General features: G+C 33.6%; 3 protein-coding genes and 3 pseudogenes across 6 annotated transcripts in view; 4 read left to right on the forward strand and 2 right to left on the reverse strand.

The window, feature by feature from the left end:
• The window catches only part of LOC146955444 (F-box/kelch-repeat protein At3g23880-like), an 86826-nt gene that overhangs the window by 36259 nt on the left and 31069 nt on the right, over positions 1-19498 (forward strand). Inside the window, exon 2 of one of the 2 annotated variants that reach the window (XM_085721682.1) lies at positions 2596-3474. The exons of the other annotated variant lie outside the window; for it this stretch is intronic. The gene's annotated coding sequence lies outside the window, so the exon portion shown is untranslated. Of the gene's footprint in view, positions 1-2595; positions 3475-19498 lie in introns of those variants that run through there. 2 annotated transcript variants of the gene reach the window in all.
• Positions 226-1541, forward strand: LOC146955449 (F-box/kelch-repeat protein At3g23880-like; annotated as a pseudogene).
• LOC146955450 (heat shock 70 kDa protein 4-like) lies at positions 2447-3222 on the forward strand. The gene is made up of 3 exons (XM_085748515.1): positions 2447-2453; positions 2596-2847; positions 2963-3222. The coding sequence occupies exons 1-3, from the start codon at positions 2447-2449 to the stop codon at positions 3220-3222; spliced, it is 519 nt and encodes a 172-aa protein (XP_085604641.1).
• On the forward strand, positions 5759-19051 carry LOC146955451 (AUGMIN subunit 4-like; annotated as a pseudogene). The gene is made up of 12 exons (XR_015028069.1): positions 5759-5864; positions 7151-7522; positions 8396-8530; positions 14348-14447; positions 14560-14608; positions 15238-15331; positions 15535-15606; positions 15688-15746; positions 17744-17812; positions 17891-17942; positions 18638-18715; positions 18974-19051. The product of XR_015028069.1 is annotated as an AUGMIN subunit 4-like (transcript).
• On the reverse strand, positions 8186-14199 carry LOC146955452 (uncharacterized). Of its 2 annotated transcripts, XM_085721570.1 has the most exons (3): positions 13578-14199; positions 8765-9106; positions 8186-8444 (listed from the first exon to the last, which is right to left on the reverse strand). In XM_085721570.1, the coding sequence occupies exons 2-3, from the start codon at positions 8999-9001 to the stop codon at positions 8370-8372; spliced, it is 312 nt and encodes a 103-aa protein (XP_085577696.1). In that variant the 5' UTR covers positions 9002-9106; positions 13578-14199; the 3' UTR covers positions 8186-8369. The 2 variants fall into 2 exon arrangements, with proteins under 2 accessions (XP_085577696.1, XP_085577691.1); XM_085721565.1 differs by lacking the exon at positions 13578-14199 and having other exon boundaries at positions 8765-9298.
• LOC146955453 (uncharacterized) lies at positions 10299-13571 on the reverse strand (annotated as a pseudogene).

Consider the following 19498-nt stretch of genomic DNA (forward strand, 5'->3'; position numbering starts at 1 on the left):
ATCAAAACATCACTGGTAGCAGAAGACGCTTGAATGAGGAAGGAGTAGTGATATTTGTACAACCCAAATTAGACAACTTTGAATACAACCAATTTTCTTTCTTGTGATTGGACAAAAACAATGGAGAGAGAAAGAAGAAGAAAGAGAATAAAAAACACATGTGAGTATGAGAGAGAGGGTTGTTTAAAGAGTTGTCAAAAAGTGGTTGTACAAATATCATTTCTCATGAGGAAGACATCACCGGGTAAAAGAGGAAGACACGTAAAGGTGGATCCAATTTATCTTCCTCATGAATTGATCACCGAAATTCTAGAGAGGTTACCGGTGAAGTCTCTTATACGTTTCAAATGCGTCTCCAAGTCATGGTTTTCTCTTATTTCAAATCCTCTTTTTGCAAATTCACACTTTCAAATTACTGCTGCGTCACAGACTCGACGAATTCTATTCATGACAACAACTCCTGAGTTTCGATCTATAGCTTTAGATTCATTGTTTACCGATTATTCTGCTCCTACTTCACTCAACCCTAATTTTTCGCTTCCTAAATCTTATTTTGATCGTGAAGTTATGGGTTCATGTAGAGGGTTTCTGTTGTTGAAGATTTTTTCAAACTTATACATATGGAATCCATCCACCGGAGTTCATAGACAAATACCTACGCCTCCTCTCAATTATTTACGTTCAAATTTTCATTTACCTTCAAATTTCTATGGTTTTGGGTATGACGAGTCAACAGATGATTACTTGGTAGTTTTAGTATCCTATATTCCAAACTCAGATGATGTGCTATCTCGCTTGAGGATTTTCTCATTGAGAGCTAATGCGTGGAACGAAAATGTGAGTCCTTTTCCTTTAATGGGGCTATTCACTGGTTGGCTATTCGTCACGATACACGTGAGTATGTTATTGTTGCCTTTCATTTAATGGAAAGGATACTTCTAGAAATTCCTCTCCCAAATGATGATGATATTGAAGAATCTAATTTATGGGTATTTAGAGGATTTCTCAGTCTATGGGTTATGAGGGACGAGGATAAAGTTGATATATGGGTGATGAAAGAATACAAACTGCAGTCCTCTTGGAGTAAAACTCTTGTTTTTGATTTGCATACCATTTCTTACCTTTCCCTTGTATGTTGTACAAAAAGTGGTGATATTGTTGGAACAAATGGATGTATTGGATTGGTGAGATATGATGACGAAGGGGAGTTCCTAGAGCATAACTATTATTGTGAAGATTCAGAAAATGGATTCGGATTGGTTGTGTATACAGAGTCTCTGCTTTCGTTGCCCAGTGACACTGAGCAAGCTTAAGAAGATGGCACAAACAAGAAAAACGAGGTAGTTATATTTTTTCTTTCACCGTTTTTTGGATATTTATAACTATATTGTATTATGAACTATTGGGTAGCTGTATTTGTAACATGAGCCAGTATGTCACATGAGTTGATCCAATATGTCATGAAATGTTTATTGCTTCTTAACTATTTGTAATATGTTTATTGGAAATATTGGCAGCTTTGTTTGTGTGATTTAATCTTATTTATGCGTGTGTAACTGGATTCGGTTCTAATGTATGTTGTGTTCACTACTTGAAATTGTTTTTATATGGTTTAACAAAAAAAAAAAAAATTGTTTTATATGGTAAATTAGTTGGGTGAGTCTATATATGTCGATCAAGATCACAATTACCTGACTTTGTCTTAGAGTTTCATTAAAAGTTTGATCATAGCCACGTATGTATTTGAATCAAATAGAAGGTTTTGTTCTCTAATTTGTGGACTCTAATAACTTTGGTGGTTGTAAATTCTGTGTTTTAAGCCAGGGAAAAAGATTAATTTCAAATAAATGATCTGCACATGACCATTTAAATGATTTTTTAATACTTTAGATCATAAGAAACATCAAAACTAAATCATCCCATGAACCTAAATAGTGCTAAAATTACAACTTAGAGTTTTCAACTATATGTTGTTTGCATGATGATAAGCTGCAGACGAGAGTGTTAATTGTTAAATTGTTAGCCATAAGCATAAGGCAAAGAAAGAAGATTTTAACTTCAATCTGTTTGATTAGATTTGTGGTATATCTTCTTTTGAAGTGGAAATTTCTTTGGCCACCCAATGACTATTGACTAGTATATTGTTTTTGCCATTTTTGGATTCAGAAGTAGTTTATTCTCCCTTCATGTTGAAATCCAACTGGTTCAAATGATGTGCGCCTGATTTGGTTGAAATTTTATTTCACAAAGCATACATATTACTTTACCTGTTTTTATTAGGTATATTAGATGAGATCATTAAAGGAAAGCAAAAATTATCTAATCATTTTCCATTCTAATAACTCAAATAAAGAAACTTTAAAGTGCATTGAAGCCTTTTTTTTCTTATTATGTGTCATTGACAAAGCTAACAAATATTGCATTAGCATACCCTTTTTTTTATACCATGGCTGGTTCTTTACATGGTGGTTAAGTATGAAAAAGACACGGGAAACTATGTCATATTTTACATATGAAAATGCTTCAAAGAAAGGAACACGGAGATACATTTGATTGACTAAGTTGTACAATGATATCAAAGTCTTGTGTGTGCAGGGGATGTGAAATTTGAACAAGCAACTGATGAGGCTGTTGCTTATGGTGCAGCAGTCCAGGCTGCATTGTTGTGTAAAGGTAATAAGTTTTCTCCAAACTTAGTGATATTAGATGTTACACCACTTTCACTTGGAATATCATTAGAAGGAGATCTCATGAGTGTTGTGGTTCCTAAGAATGCTACCATTTCTACAAAGAAAAAAAAAAGTGTACGGAAAAAGTGCGGACAACCAGTCAGCTGTCGAGATTATGGTTTGTGAGGGTGAGAGGAAAAGGGCTAGTGATAACAATTTGTTGGGTTTGTTTTATCTTGATTGGAACCTTTCTAATCCTCGAGGCCATTCTTTGAATGTATATTTTGACATAGATGCTGATGGTATCTTAATTGTATATGCTGAGGAAGAATGTACTGGAAATAAGAAAGAGATTACCATAACCAATAATACAAGGATATTGTCAACTGAGCAGATTATGCGAATGATTCAAAAAGCAGAGAAATACAAGGCTGGAGATGAAGAGTTCCAGAAGAAAGTTAATGCAGTGAATGCTTTGGATGATTATGTTTACAAGATAAACAAGGCTTTGAAGGATATTGATAGAAGGGTCAAGCTTCGTCCTGAAGAATAAATGAAGATCAATTGGAAAATTTCAAAGGGCAAAAAGTATACTTGATGCAAGCCAAAAGTAGGAGACAACGGTGTTTGTGAATTGTTTGAATGGTAAAGCCCATTCTCCGGATCGACTAACTAGTTATTATTTTTTGTTTTGTGTGAAATTTGCAAAAATTATAAACATATTATCTAATATAGTTTAATGTTAGTTTACTTTCTGTTATTGAACCGATCCTTATTATGTTACAAGCAAGATTTGGGGTGTATTCATCTTACTATTCATAGTTCATTTGTTTAGTTTACAGGTTTATTTGACTAGTTTAGGAATCAATACATATATTGGGGACTTTTGTTACCTCCCGGTTCTGTGGATGAAAGGATACTGGAATTGGAATGAAAGTAATATAGAACAAAGAATGCAAAACTCTTATTGTCAATGTCGGTAGATTATCTCATTCACACTAAAAAAGATGAATGATGAATACCATTAAAAGTTTAATGAAAATTGAGTTTGACAAAAATTAGGGAAAAATGATGAGTAGTCTCCGTTACATTAGAGACAGATTACATAAAAATTTAAAAAATAATCATTAACCAATCAACAAAAACTTATCACATAGCAATATGAGTACAATGAGATTAGCTTCAAATGCAACTCTAAAACTAGCATCAAAGGGTCGTCGAAGGTTGAATTTTCTTGCCATAAAATGCAACTCTATCTTAAGTTGTGAAACAAGCATTTTTATCACAAGTTGAATTTTCTTGCCATAAAGTGGTTTTCTTATGTCATTTTTAACGTACCTTTAACTTAAAGGACGTAATACGTAGTGGGACTTCACTACGCTGCAATCTGCATTGCCACTATCAGTGAAGCAGACATCAACACATATTGTTTAGTACCGGTATATGCAGAAAAGTTGAACAATTTACTTTCAGTTACACAATGACAATGAGTGTCTTCTAGTTCTACCATGAGGAGCCACCAAACCATTCCATGAGATGCAATTCGAACTTTGGAATTTTAGTGGTAATTTTAAATTGAAATTGACATATTTTAGACTTTTGAAGCATTGTCTTCACAACTTTCAATGTAACATGACTATATTTGATTCCTTAACCAATGTCTTTTAAGGCATTGTTTAGCATTTTCCTTAATTGAAGACACGTTCGTATGCCTCATTGTTTCATTTGACACCAAAGCAACTTCAAAATTTTTAGCAAGATCCACCACTGGTAAAAACTTTTCTGTAAATGATATGCACAATGAATTTTGATTTGGTGGAAAAGTTTGACTTCTTTAAGATGTATTTTATGAGAGAGAAAAATGAAAGAGACATTCGAACAAGTAACATTCGTAAAAGTAAGCTTCTAGCTCAACGTGATTTCTGACCGCTAATTTGAAAAAGTAACATTCGAACATAGCCTTGATCTGTTTAAATTAGTTTTGCATTAACCTCTAATGATAGTTCAATATTAATAAATTTGTTAAACGCTTAAAAAAAAATATAAATCCACTAGAAGCAAAAAGAATAAATTTTTAAAATACATAAGCTTAAAAATATGATTATATTCAAATGTTTAAAATATCTATGTTTTCGAATCCATAATATTGACTATACACAAATTATTGATTGAATCTACAATAAATCAAAACTGATACGACAATTTTGATTGAACAATCATCACAATAAGACAGAAAAGAAAACATCCTATAAAATCGACAAAAAAATAAACGTCGCACAAAATCACTAAACCGATACTACAGTTTAAATTAAAGTATTAAACTGTTTTTGGTGGAGCTTCTTAATCCTTAAACTCAAATTACTTTAAACTCAAATTACTTTCTTTCTTTTTCTGAGAAAAAATTACTTTTTTTTTTTTGAGAGAAAAAAATTCTCAAAAAAAAAAATACTTGAAAAGGGCAAGAAAAAGAGAGGGAATTCTCCATTACGAAACCAATGGTTAAGGGTTTACACAGTCGAAACCAATGGTTAAGGGTTTACACAGTCAAAATTCTCCTATACAACGATCTTCAACTCGTATGATTATTTTTCTATTTCCTTACTTAATTCAAAAATGAGTGATGAAATTGAGTAAAATTGGAAAATGAGTGTTTCGTTTTTTCATTAATAATTCAATTTTTTAGTGACCCATTTTGTTGAATGTATGAAAAATTTAATAAAATTATAAATTTAATAAATTTATAAATTATAAATTTGGTGTTTGATTTGCAGGCTAGAGAGGAAATGTGTAGGGAAAGACTTCGTTACTTAGAAGCCATGGTATGTATGTATTGATTAGTTAAGTGATGTGAAGCACGTATACGGACACCGGACACGACACGGACACCGCTAATAATTTGAGAAAATGACATAATTCAGTGTAATTACAAGTGTCGGTGTCGTGTCGGTGTCGGACACGTCATGAGTCCGACACTGAGACACACCTAACTCGAGGAGTGTCCGTGCTTCATATGACTTAAGTGGAGTGTGAATGCCATTCTTATTTTAGTGATTTATATTTTTAATGTCGTCGGTTTGATTGCAGGCTATTGCAATGGTAGAAGAGTATCATCAAGCCATTTCTGGGTCTAGCATCGGTGGAATTAGAGATACTATCGGTCTTTATCCGCAGTTTGGACTATGGAACTCTCCTCAGGTTTTGACATATTTCTGGAAAGTTAGTTTTATTTTGAAGCAAATATGACACCTGTGTGAGAATGATGTTGGTTTTGGTACTTAATTTGAGTCATGAACATGGAAAGAACAGTTACTCTCTTTGCCAAATGCTATCTGTGGGAATGGTGTATTATATGACCATCTTTTTTCTTTTCATACCTCAAACCATAGGTTACACGGAGGGAAGTGATATTTGAATTTGAACAGCGTAATAATGAAGATATTGATTTTTGAACTGCAGAATAGCTTGTGTGAGAATCATGTTGATTGTTCTTACTTAGAAATTTGAGTCATGTACACCGAGAGAACAATTATAGTCTTTACCAAATGCTCTTTGTGGGAATAACGTCGAGATTATTCATTCAGTTTTTTTAACATTTTGTGAATAGAGCAGTGGCTCTGTTGAAAAACATTTAAACGCTTGGAGGAGTGTTTTCTCTCCCATTCTTTCCAATTTTCTTAATAAAAGTGTTCTTTCTATTGAATACAAATTCTTGGTTCCTAACAGCATATGATATGCATTATTATATCTTAAAGGCATGCCTTACATCATAGGTTACATGTAGGGAAGTGATACTTGAGCTCCATAATAATGAATATAGTGGGTGGATTTTAATTTAGATGTTATGGAATTGCGAAGCAGAAAGATTAATGTAATGGGCATTTTGTGAAATTAAATTGGCCTGAATCAAGAGACTTCCATTTATAATGAGAAACATGTCTTAGCAGGGTTGGGGAATTCCATTTCCAGAAAAATGTACCTATTGATCCTGTTCAGTTTACTATAGGTGGATAGAATTTTCAGAGATTATTACCTACCTGAGTGCTCTATTGGGTCTTAAACATATTACCTCTACCCTGTTTCGTCTTGACAATTGAGCACTGACTATGTTTGTTTCAAATATGTTGGAGTCTAATATGTTGACCTGGTCGTATTCCCTACACTGGAAGGAGTTGGTCTATCCTTGTGCTTACAGACACTATTCATTGTTATTAGGAGAGGGTTTATCTAAAATAAGGAAAATTTCATGCAACACTCAGTATTGCAAAAGATCCGTTTCTTAGGTAGTTTCCTTAGAGAGAGGACTGTGGATGTATTTCATATAAAATTACATATATTATATTTCTGTATATTCGGTTAGAATATGTCCTTTTTTATCTTGATTCTTAATATTTCATGCTTTTCATATTTATGCATTATGTGATTAAATGCATTTTTGGGTAAGGATTGACATTGATTTAAATGAAATGTTTATATCTTGTCAGGTTTATCAGACATTAGAACATCAAATGATTGTTGCTGAAGCGGCTCAACGATTGAGACTTCCTCTTATTTCAAAAGATGGAGAAGTTCACGATGATGAAATTGAAAAGCTAAGTGTAGTGTCTCGAAGCTCCCTTGACAGTGCTAGCACCAGTGGCGTGGTCAACTCAAGCATAAACTCTTCTAATTATACCACTCCAAGCAGTTCTGTTAGTGGGGTTAATTATTCTCTGGCTTCTATGGATCCAGTGGAACCTGGAGTTGGTGGTGTTCCCAATTGTTTTCTTGGAATTACACCGGCTTATTTATGGCAAACTCAGCGTCAGCAAACACCGTTCACTACAACATTTTTGATCTTAGGCAACACTCAAAATGCGTTGTTGTAAACAAGAAAACCGTCCCTAAATCCATAGGCGACGGTTATGCAACGCTTATGAAAGCGTCCCATATACTCCCGTGGCCTATTCTAAAAGCGACGGTTTTTGTGTTTTAGGCCACAGTCGCGTAAAACCGTTGTCTAAAGGACAGAAGAGCAGCGGTTTCTTCAGAGTCATGAGCGACGGTTTCACAGTCTTCAAGGGACGGTTATTCAAACTTTCTAGGGACGGTTATTCAAATTTTCTAAGGACAGTTTTTTTCACTGTTGTTGATTTGATCAAACTTTCTAGGGACGGTTATTCGATTTTTTCTAGGGACGGTTTTTTTCACTGTTGTTGATTTAATCAAACTTTCTAGGGACGGTTATTCGATTTTTTCTAGGGACGGTTTTTTTCATTGTTGTTGATTTGATCAAACTTTTCTAGGGACGGCTATTCAAGCTTTCTAGGGACGGTTATTCAAACTTTTCTAGTTATAAATACATAGTAGATTATTGACTGTTTTTGCAATGCTTTTTTGTTAAATTGAAGTTATAGGAACGATAGTTTTAGATATGTTGATATATATATATATATATATATATATATATATATATATATATATATATATATATATATATATATATATAATAACTACTCAAGATTTTGAATGATAAGAACTTCAATAAAATAGGTAATAGTCTTGCATCATAATATTACATGCGTGATAATATCCAAAACATATACGAATTGAAAGTAACATATGTGTTTGCTTCAAAAAAAACCAAAAAGTATTGGTTTATACACACATTGTTCATAGTTTAGTAGTAGCTGGAGATTATAAAATCTAAACATGCAAATAACATCATCCCTCTTGATCTTCATTTCCAGGATGATCTTCGTCATCAGGTTGGCCTTCCTCGCCAGTTGGATGAATTTCCTGTATTTATAAGAAAGTTTCTTAGTCCTAGTGATATTATTGATTATAACCAAGCACAAGGTGTATTGATTACAACCAAGCACAAGGTGTGCAAGCAGCAAGAAATATCTCTTAAATTGACTTTACAACACCATTTCCCTTAGCATGCTAGACCGCAAATGACAATACAAAGTCCATGTACCAGACCATGAAAATTTACACAAAGAACATTTCTATAAATCTGAAACTATACAAGCCTTATATCTAACTAAACTCCAATCAAATACTACAAATACTTACAGAATAAGATCATAAACTTTTAAATAAGTCACAAGTATTACCTTTTCAACATTCCTCGTATGCATTGATGTGGAAGCACCGCATTCAACATCCATAGCATTCTCCATGATATTGTCCAAAGCTTCATCATCCAAATCAGGATTCACTTGCTTTAACAAGCATTTAACTAGCCCTTGTAAGCCGTTAACTTGCTTAGCCATACGAGCCGTCTCTTTAGAACATTGTCTTTTAATATCAGCAATTTCTTCATTTCTCTTTAACACAGTTGGTGTTACCATTCTTCCAAAACAACGAACTCTACCAGCCTTTTCTTTTCCAAACAGTGATTCAAAAGTCTTCCCAGCACATTCTTTTGACTCTTGAATGGAATCATGAAGTTTAGTCTAGTAAAAAAAGGTTAAACATAAGTTCAAATAACTTCACTAACAACAATGTTACTTGGTAAACATCTCTGTCAAGTACAACTAGCACAAGATCAGTTAAATTTCATCGTTATAGTATGTCACGTCAAAAGTAAATTAAGGTATTATACCACTTAAGCCTCGAAAATACAATAATAGACATGCAATGATCAAACACGTTCCTGGATCTCATTATGAAAGGAGCTCTACAGTACTAGTTGTCCTTACTTCTTTGAAAGACAAACATATAATACCATCTCTGCCTTAATCCTTGCAAAGTTTCTTGTTCCCATACGGTGCATATATCTCTGTTTGGCCCTATTCACAGCATTCTTCTTACATATATCCTGCATTATGTAGAAGAAATTAAAGATTGGTAGTAAAGTACAATATTATAATCAAATAGATATAGTAAAATCTTACTTGAACAATATTGTTCCCCCAAAAAATCATTAATCTCTTGAAATCTGGTCCAGGTACCCTCTTGGGACGATGTTTTAACCTTTCTCTCAAGTTGGGGTATTTCAAGAAATAATTCTTCCTGATGTAATTCTTCCTGATTTAACTCATTCGAAAGATGAATAGCTAAGTGAACCATAACATCAAAAAAACTAGGAGGAAAAACCATCTCTAGTTGACAAAGTACTTCAACAATTTCTTCCTGTAAGTTGTCCAGATCTTGGATGTGGATAACTTTTTGGCATAGAGTACGGAAAAAACGACTAAGACGAATGAGAGGTTGAGCCACTGCTTTAGGCATTGTGCTTCGTATTGGTATCTGCAACAAGTAATGCAGCATGAAATGTGCATCATGACTCTTATAACCACATATTTTCTTTTCAGAAACTTTCACACATCTTGAAATATTTGAAGCACTACCATCTGGTAGTTTTGCACCCTTCAGAACACCACAAAACATAGACTTCTCTTCAGAAGTCATGGAGAAACATGAATTTGCAATCGCGACACGACCCCCACCAACATCCCTTGGATGAAGATTTTTTCTAATGCCCATTTCTTGCAAATCATAACGACCTCTAACATGATCTTTTGTCTTTCCTGGTATATCCAATAGAGTCCCAATGATGTTATCAAAAATATTCTTTTCGATATGCATTACATCAAGATTATGACGTAGTGTATTGCTAGCCCAATATGGCAACTCAAAAAAAATTGACCTCTTCTTCCATGGACCATCAATTTTTTGCTTGTTTGTCTTCCCAAACACATTGTTAAAATCTTTTAAGATTTCTAATATTTCTGTCCCTTCTAACATAGTCGGTGCAGATCTAAGTTCCTTTTTTCCATTAAAAGATTTTCTATTTTCTCTCCAAGCATGGTCCATTGGCAAAAATGTACGGTGATCCATATAGCACATCTTTCGACTGTGTTTCAAATAGGTTGAAGAAGTGTTGTTGTTACAGCATGGACATGCCAACTTCCCTTTTGTGCTCCAACCAGACAACATGGCATACGCGGGAAAATCACTAATTGTCCATAACAAAGCAGCACGCATTTGAAACATTTGATTTTTTGAGGCATCATATGTTTCTACTCCAGATTCCCATAACACTTTCAACTCCTCAATTAATGGTTGAAGGTACACATCAATATTTTTTCCTGGTGATTGTGGCCCGGGAATTAGTAATGACAACATCATAAATTCAGGCTTCATGCACAACCAGGGAGGAAGATTGTATGCTACTGTCACAACAGGCCATGTACTATGTGATATACTCATAGTTCTAAAGGGGTTGAATCCATCACTAGTCAAGCCAAGTCTTACATTACGTGATTCAGAAGCAAAGTCTGTATGAAGCCTGTCAAAGTCCTTCCACGCCTGGCCATCAGCAGGGTGCCTTAAGCACCCATCTTTAGTGCGATCATCTTTATGCCACCTCATTGAATCAGCTGTCTTTGAACACATAAACAACCTTTGAAGCCTAGGAATCAAGGGAAAGTGTCTCAGAATTTTTTCAGCAACTTTATGATCATTTTTGGGTTGCTCGGACTCACAATCCACTAGAGGGGATTCTTTCCACCGAGAAGCTTTGCAAAATCTACAAAAATTGTCATCCTTGTGTTCTCTCCAAAATAGCATGCAATCATTGGGGCAAGCATCAATCTTTTCATAATCAAGACCAATGTCCTTAATCATGGCCTTTGTTTTGTTAAAAGAATTGGGAATGTTAAGATCAGGCATTGCTTCTTTCAATAACTCTAAGAGAGAAGTGAACGATGCATTGCTCCACCCATGAAGACACTTCAATAAGTACATCCGAATAATGAAGGATAAGGTAGAGAAATTTTCGCATCCTGTGTACAATGGTTGTTTTGACTCGTCCATTAACTTGTAGAATTTCTTAGCATCCCCATTAGGTCCCTTGTTAACTCCATCGGTTTCTACAAAATTTCTAAATGTGTCAAACAATAAGCCATCAATGTCATCATGTGAGTCTTCTTGAACTTCCATGGGATCATCAATTTTTGTCAACCTTGATCTTCGCTCCCCATGGTATACCCAAATTTTGTAGCCTTCAACAAATCCATAGGCTACTAAATGATCAAAAACCACTCTTCTTTTTTCATACCAAGTGTTTTTACACTTGGCACAAGGGCATAGAATTTCCCTCCCTTCTGGCTTTCCTTTAGTAAAGGCAAAATCTAAGAAAGATACAACACCTTTCTTATATTCACGACTAAGCCTTGGTAGCTTAGTCCACTCTTTGTCCATCACTACCAATATAATACAGTGTAATACAAAGTAAGAATTTGCATACAATAAAATGTTATCCACACACTTAACATCACAAGTTAAACACTCAATCATGTGCTAAATACGGCAACATATATATACACAAGATAAGTTACATTTGCAAGCTGGATGAACTTAACATATTTTTTGGATATAAAAACACAAGTATTTATAGGGAAGTAAGTGAAGTGACAGTCTCACAAATCAGAATTCACCAACATATAATTTTTTTAGATGCAGTGGCCTTGTTAACCCTCCCTCCCATATTTTAGTTCTACATGAATCATATTTTCAATGGTTGATGATATAATTGTTAACCATAAGACCATTCTATATCTATGAAACACGGATACGAACACGGACACTAACACACCGACACCGTTAATACTTTAAGAAAATCATGTGTAACATGTCCAACACCGGGACACGGCTTATTCGAAGAGTGTTTGTGTTTCATAGTTATATATCCATTTATTTTATATAGTCCATTTGTACAAGAAAATTTATCTCTAGCTATCTATGGCACACAGAACCTATGCACCCAACACTATATGTTTAACTTCAAACATATATCCATTTATTGTATTAGTCTAGTAGCAACGTAAGTCTACTTACTTATTTACCATTCAGGGGTTAACTTGGGATTTTATCGTTAAAGATAAAGTTTGATAAACTATGACTCACAATAATCTTATATGACCCACTTGTTTTACAGCTAACAGCCATACACAGTTCAGCATTCATATAAAGCAGCCACATGCACTATCTAATGCTAGTTTTTACTTAAGTATAGATACTACTAGACACTAGTATGTAGATAAAACTTGATAGCTTCCAGATCTTAAAAAAATGAAAAGCATAAAAACTTGAAAGCTTCTGGATCTTAAAAAACTAATAAGTCAACCTTATCTCTTAAAGGATTACACGTTTTTTTGATGGAGCTTTGGTGGGTAGTTAACTTTAAACAACACTATATGTTTTTAATTCTTCCTTCTAGAAAAAAGAAAATCTAAATTAAATATTTGTATAAAGTAGAAACATATTACAGAATATGACTTTATACAAAGCAATTAATAAAAAATAAAGTTGTTCCTAGCACTAAATTTACTCAGTTCATAGACTTGACATATATTTTCATTGGATTAATGTTGGTCTAATAAACACACAATGAATATACTTCCTACCATATACACGGAATGGAAACTAAAAACAATATCAATTCATCAAGAACAAATTTCTTGCTACTGTGTTAACAGTACCCAATCAGGGATAAACTAAAATCTAAGTGTGATTATCAATTACCTTGTACATAAAAATCATATAGCCAAAACCCTCATCTGCTATTTATTCAAAAATAATTTCTCTCTAGCTATATTTGACACACACAACCTATGTACCCAGATGACTTTAACCCCAAATTTTAATAAGCTAAATAAGAAGGGTACAGTAGTTTCACGTTTTCAACCAAACAAAACCCAAATTACTAGCTTGAAATAACCCCCAAATCTGGTCATTCATGTTCTCAAAAAAGTGTACAACGGGATTCATAGACTTAATAAGAAAAAAGAATACAAAAAAAAAAATCCCCAAATCTTAATAAGCTGAAAAATCAATCCATTACCACAAATGACTTTAACCCTAAATAGTTAGTATATCAAACAATTAGTAAAACAAAGGATAGGGTAAGATTGAACTCACTTGAGATGAATGATTGACTCAGAAAATGAGATGAATGAGCAAAGCTATCGAACTGAACAAGATGAGTACGAAATGAACGAAATAAGTACACGCTTGAACAGGAAAACGATTAAGTAGGAATGGCTAAAAAAATGAGATTGAGATGAGAACGGTGGGTGATTCTAGTTTCTTCATCTTTCTTCTTCTTCTGGTATGTGTTGTTCAACAAACACAAATGGGTCTTTCTAGCTTCTTTTTCTTCTTTTATCTTTATTCTTTTAATAATTTTTTATTATAAATATATTAATAAAATAAATAAAATTATTTGGTTCTTTTCAATTGAGCGGGATAGTTCCCGCGGGCTGAATATTTTGTCCTTTAGGGACAACATTTAACCGTTGGTAAGAAGAATAAATTCACCATTGCCTATACATGGTTCTAGGCGCGGTTTTATGACGGTAGGTATAAACAATAAGTACGGTGTTGAAATGCGTCGCCTAAACATGGTTTTAGGGGCGGTTTTATGACTATTGGTAATTATGTATGCAACACGACAAATACTGCTGCCTATTCTATGTTATTGGGACGGTTTTTGAGAGTTGCAAAAAAAAGGGTTGCTTAAAGTCAAAAATGTTGTAGTGGTTATCTGTGGTATAATTATAATATGCAAATCATTATACATGGAAGTCAGCTTGTTAGCATATTTTTTCTATGATAGTTTTTTTATTTTTTTTATTTTCATGTGATTAGCTTGGTTATGTTTTTCATTATTGACCCAACAATATTGCTAGGATATGACAGAATATCGTATGTCTCTCGCACGTGAGGTAGATGGTCGCTTGAAATTGAAATGTGATAAGTTATCAGATGCCTTTGTATTGGATGACAACGGTAAGTGTGAATTGCATATTTCTGATATAATGTGGGGACATAATGGTGAATTGGCGATTTCCTTTGATTTATAATTTGGTTCTACTAGCTGATACCTTGTTTCTTGATTCAGATTCATCATCATCTGGAAATCAAAGTTCAACTTCACGGCTTCCAGAAAGGTTTGAGCTTATTCAAGTAGCCTATTTCTTTTAATATTTTGAAAATTTAATTTTTTTTTTTTTTGGGGGGGGATAGAAGGTTCAGGAAATTCTCATTCAATTGTAATTTATAACATAAAGGGTCCACTTTCTATTTTTTCATTGGATGGAAAAGTAAAGTATGCAAACTAGGGTAAATATATATTTAAGGATTAACAGGCTACTACCTGGTTTCGATCATTTGACTTGAAGAGTTGAGACATGTTATTCTCTGTATAGATATCCAACTCTAATTTAATGACTGACAAAATGATGTCTATATGATTTGATGATGTCATATTTTTAGTCATACGATTTCAGATTAGTGTGTATTGATGAAAATGACCAATTCAACTGATGTGACTAATATATTCAAGACTTCCTTTAATTTTCGTGTTTAAGTCATACGGATCAATATTTATTAAATATTTTGTTTCTTCATGTCCACAAGACGGGTATTTTTAAAATATATGCCATTGCTTATGTCTTTTGCTTCTTTAATAAAGTAGCAGAGCACTAATGTGTAAAAAGCATGCTTTGGTAATTGTATGTCACACTAGAAATATATCTGCATACTAAAGTTTCTTCTCTTATATTTATTAATTTACCAGGGTGAAGTTGTTAATTGAGGAGATCGAAAGAGAAGAAGCAGCGCTGAGGGATGACCTTTATTCTGCTGATAGAAAATTCGCTGAATATTATAATGTAAGTGCGTATGAATTTGGTACAAGAACCATCTCTCTTGCTACCACAAACATTTCCTAAAATTGAAACATCGAATCTATATGTGTGTGCATGTGAGAGAGATTGCATGTGTGATTCGTTATGCATATACATCATATTTCTTTTTTGGTCTCTTTATTATATGGTGTATAATGTAGATAGTTAATGTCAATACTCTTAATCAGGTATTGGAGCAAATACTTGGGGTACTCATTAAACTTGTGAAAGATTTGAAGTTGGATCACCAACATAAATATGTGAGAATTTACTATTCACTAAACTTCACTATTTTGATAGCTAAGGACACATCTTGACTTGACTTCCCCATGTATTTGTAGGATGAGTTGCAGAAAACATGGCTATGTAAAAGATGTGATACCATGAATTTGAAATTGAGGTTTGTTATCGGTTACCTTAAATTTTTCATCGTTCTTCTACATTAAAATATCGTTATCTTTTCAAACTTCAAAATAGTGAGGGCTCATAACACAACGCTGGAGGCATTCTTTTGGTAGGTAGACAATTTTGCTTATATTTTTTCACAGGGTGTTTAAAATTCCTAAATGGGCGCGTTTACTTAAATGATTAATATAACAGAAAGGAAAAGTGATTTTGGTTCTAAAATTTATGCTGTATGTTAGTTTGGATTTTATACATGCACATTGGTAGTTAATAGATTTTGTGAAGATTTCATGTATAATGGAAGACCAGCTTGAGACACTAAATACCTAATTATGCTCTTAAACCAATATGTCCCCATTGTTACAGCCTAGCGGTTTGGCCGTGAGGACATTTTATGTGGAATCCTGCGTTCGAACCCGGGTCACCACATTTCTTCCTATCCTTTGTGTTTTTATTTGAGTATTTGTTGGCCACCAGGTCAATGGCAAAATAAAAACGTGTTTTTATAATTTTTGCTTATTTAAACAGTAACTTGGTTCGAGTTTTTTTTTGTCACTTTGGTCAAACTGCATATTTTTAAGTAACATGGATAGTGAAAAAAAAAAAATTGACCAAAAGAAACTCATTATTTTATTCATCTCAATAGTAGTAATACAAGATGGAATCATATCAAACACTTGGTGATGAGCATACAACTTTGACGCCCTTGCTAAGCTATAAGCGACAAAATTTGCTTGCCTCCTGACAAAACTTATCTTAAAGTTTGGACTTTATTGTAACATAACTTTACATGTAGCCATAATGTTGCCAAATTCAGAATGGTTATCAATAATGCTGTCTACCACTAGCTTACAATCTAGCTCAATATGCACTTTTGATAAACCCAATTGACCAAGCCATGAAATAGCATCCCTTAAGCCCAATGCCTCTGCACCTAAAGGAGGAGAACGAGGAGGAACACTCTCATACCACTTAGTTAAAGCTTTAATAAAATAGCCTCGAGAGTTCCTTAGACACATACCAACACCAAAGCAGCCTTGGTCACTTAACAGTGCTGCATCGATATTGCATTTGATGTATTCTTCATCTGGTGGCTGCCAACACTGTACATGATAAATCTGTTGTTCTGTTTGCTGTTCTTCCTTTGATCGTGTTGACTGCAATTGCAGCAGCCGTCACACGCGAGCTGTATAGCAGTCCGCTCTTCCTTCATTGAAACTAACAAAAAAATTGGATTGAGCTGTGTGGTAAATAGCATGGGTTGAATATGAAACTTAAATGCATAATTCTTGAAATTAATTCTTCCTAAATTAAGATGACATGTTTACTAATTTAACCAAGTTCTTTTTTGTGAGTGCCACATGAAACTTGTTTATGTATGATTGGAACCAAAGGATCCTATAATTGAACACCACAATAACACAGCAAAGAATGAAGATGAAACAGATGGTAATTAAGGAAAATAGGGTGCTTTATTCATACGAATGAAAATAGTAAAATAGTAGAAGAGATAATTTCTCTAACTACTCCCAAAGCAAAGCTCCGACCTAACTCAGAGAGGAATCCTACTTTGGGCCTAAACAGAAAACTTATTCCATCCTATTCTAAAACTCCTAAGAATTCCCTTTTATACACAAATAAAGAGAACATTCTAGTATTTAACCATAATGGACCTCTTACTATTTAATCCTAATCCTAATGGACCACTCACTAATAATCTACTTAAACCTAATTAACTACCTACTAATTATTTAAAACACCCTCTCATACTGGGTCCTAACAATGTACCTCCCACTTTGATGCTACGTGGAAAGCATAATTTCTGTAACTATGGCGAAAATGGTAGTCAGATCACTAGTCCGAATATTTTCTGGTTTACTTACATAATTGTGTAACTTATGTACATCAATTATATTATCGTCAATTTCCCACTTTGTTAGTTTTGCCAGGTACTGTTATCTAATAATTTTGATATCTGCAATTGCATGTCAGGGCTTTAGAACATCAGCTCCTCCACGGAACTTACACTAACGAGTCTATACCTGCGCTTCATAAGATTAGGTATGAAAGATGAAATGTCTGCAACTCTGTATACAGTTCCTGATTTAATTTTAATCACCCGTTTCCTTTTAATTTTAGGAGGTATCTCATCGAGGCTACTGAAGACGCTTCCATTGTATATAATAAGGCGGTATGTTTCCATGTTTCCATGTGCATGTTTTTGCATTTGGATGACATAAGACGTGAATTAGGCTCTTCACAGGATGAAAATGTGACTAGTGAGACATGAGTTGTTGCATTAGCTCAGAACTTGTCATCCCTGTATAGAGAATCTTGTCATTCGTTATCTATTGATGTCTTTTTAGTAAAGTCCTTTTCATTTATAGATTTTCCACCTTGATAAATATGAATAATGCATTGTTTATTTATTTCTGATATGATGGAGTTGAGAGTATTTTGATGGATATCGCAACAACATAAGAGATTTGGGAATCGAAATGAGTGAATATATCATCAACTTAGTCATTGAAAATTTAAAATTATAGAACACTGTCAATTTAGTACCTAAAATTATTAATATTTCAAAATATTCACTAAATTGAATTTCTTTGATCATATTAGTTCTTTTGGATTAGTAAATTTAGTCCTTGATTGAGAATTTTCAAATTCATAGATCATTTTGAAATTTTGTTAACTTCAAGGACCAAGTTCACAATGGCAATATCTGAGACATAATCTAATTTTTTGCTCTAGCATTGAAATAATTTTTAGAATATGGTTTTGGTAGTAGTTACATACCAACAATGTACTACTAATTTATGGTTGATATCATTACAATTGTATTTTACTCCATTATGTTGATAATTCATCATGTGTGTGTACCAGGCTACTCGTTTGCGTGAGTACCAGGGTGTCGATCCTCACTTTGACGACATTGCAAGACAGTACCAAGACATTGTAAAGGTGACAATAATTTATCAAATATGCACTTCATTCACACCAAATGTTATAGATAATGTCAATCAACTTTGTCTTGAAACTTTATTTGAGATGACAAAATTGATGAAATAAGAAAATTAATGATATAGTGATGGACCAACTTAAGTTGAAACTATTTGAATTCAGTGAAGAAAAAAAATACCATATTTTATTATCATTTCAATATCCTATAGAAATCATCATTTTGTTTAATGAAATTCTCACGTTGATGAAATTATGCAGAAATTGGAGGAATTGCAACATACAATCAAGGAAGTTGAATACGATCTAAAACGTATGTGAGATAGTGCTTCAACGTAGAAGTTTTATTGTGTTTATATAACCCGGTTTGGTTCTCTATATGTGAATGGTGTGAAAGGCATGGCCCCCTTTTGTTACTTATGATAGATATATGAAACATCATTCCGTTGCGGTGCATTCAAAGAGTTTTTTTTTTAATTTGGCTAAAACTGTTCCCATTCGTTGATCTCTCTTACTGATCCATTCTTGTGTAGCCAAGGTGGAGAAGAAAACTCTTCTATGATTTCCTTTTTCCAATTCCCGTATACCGTCTTCAACACAAAACACTTAGACAAATTCATTTAAGTGCTTTGTATTGAATCAGTGATTATGTTTCATGTTAAATGCTTTCGGATGAGAAATGAGAGGAATAGAGTATTTTATGTTTTATTGAGTGAAAATGTTTTATGATGAAAAGGAGGGAAATCATGGAGAGGGTAATGGACGGGACGGGCAAAGTTTGGTTCA

Source organism: Medicago sativa, chromosome 1 (assembly GCF_051527215.1).
Source record: "Medicago sativa cultivar Bolivia chromosome 1, Bolivia_mono, whole genome shotgun sequence".
Lineage (NCBI taxonomy): Eukaryota > Viridiplantae > Streptophyta > Magnoliopsida > Fabales > Fabaceae > Medicago > Medicago sativa.

Coding starts and splice junctions, on each gene's coding strand:
- LOC146955450 (XM_085748515.1), top strand. Junction 2,848..2,962: donor AGTCAGCTGTCGAGATTATG/GTTTGTGAGGGT, acceptor ATTTTGACATAG/ATGCTGATGGTATCTTAATT.
- LOC146955452 (XM_085721570.1), bottom strand. CDS start 9,001: ATGGTAACACCAACTGTGTTAAAGAGAAATGAAGAAATTGCTGATATT. Junction 8,445..8,764: donor ATACGAGGAATGTTGAAAAG/GTAATACTTGTG, acceptor TTATAAATACAG/GAAATTCATCCAACTGGCGA.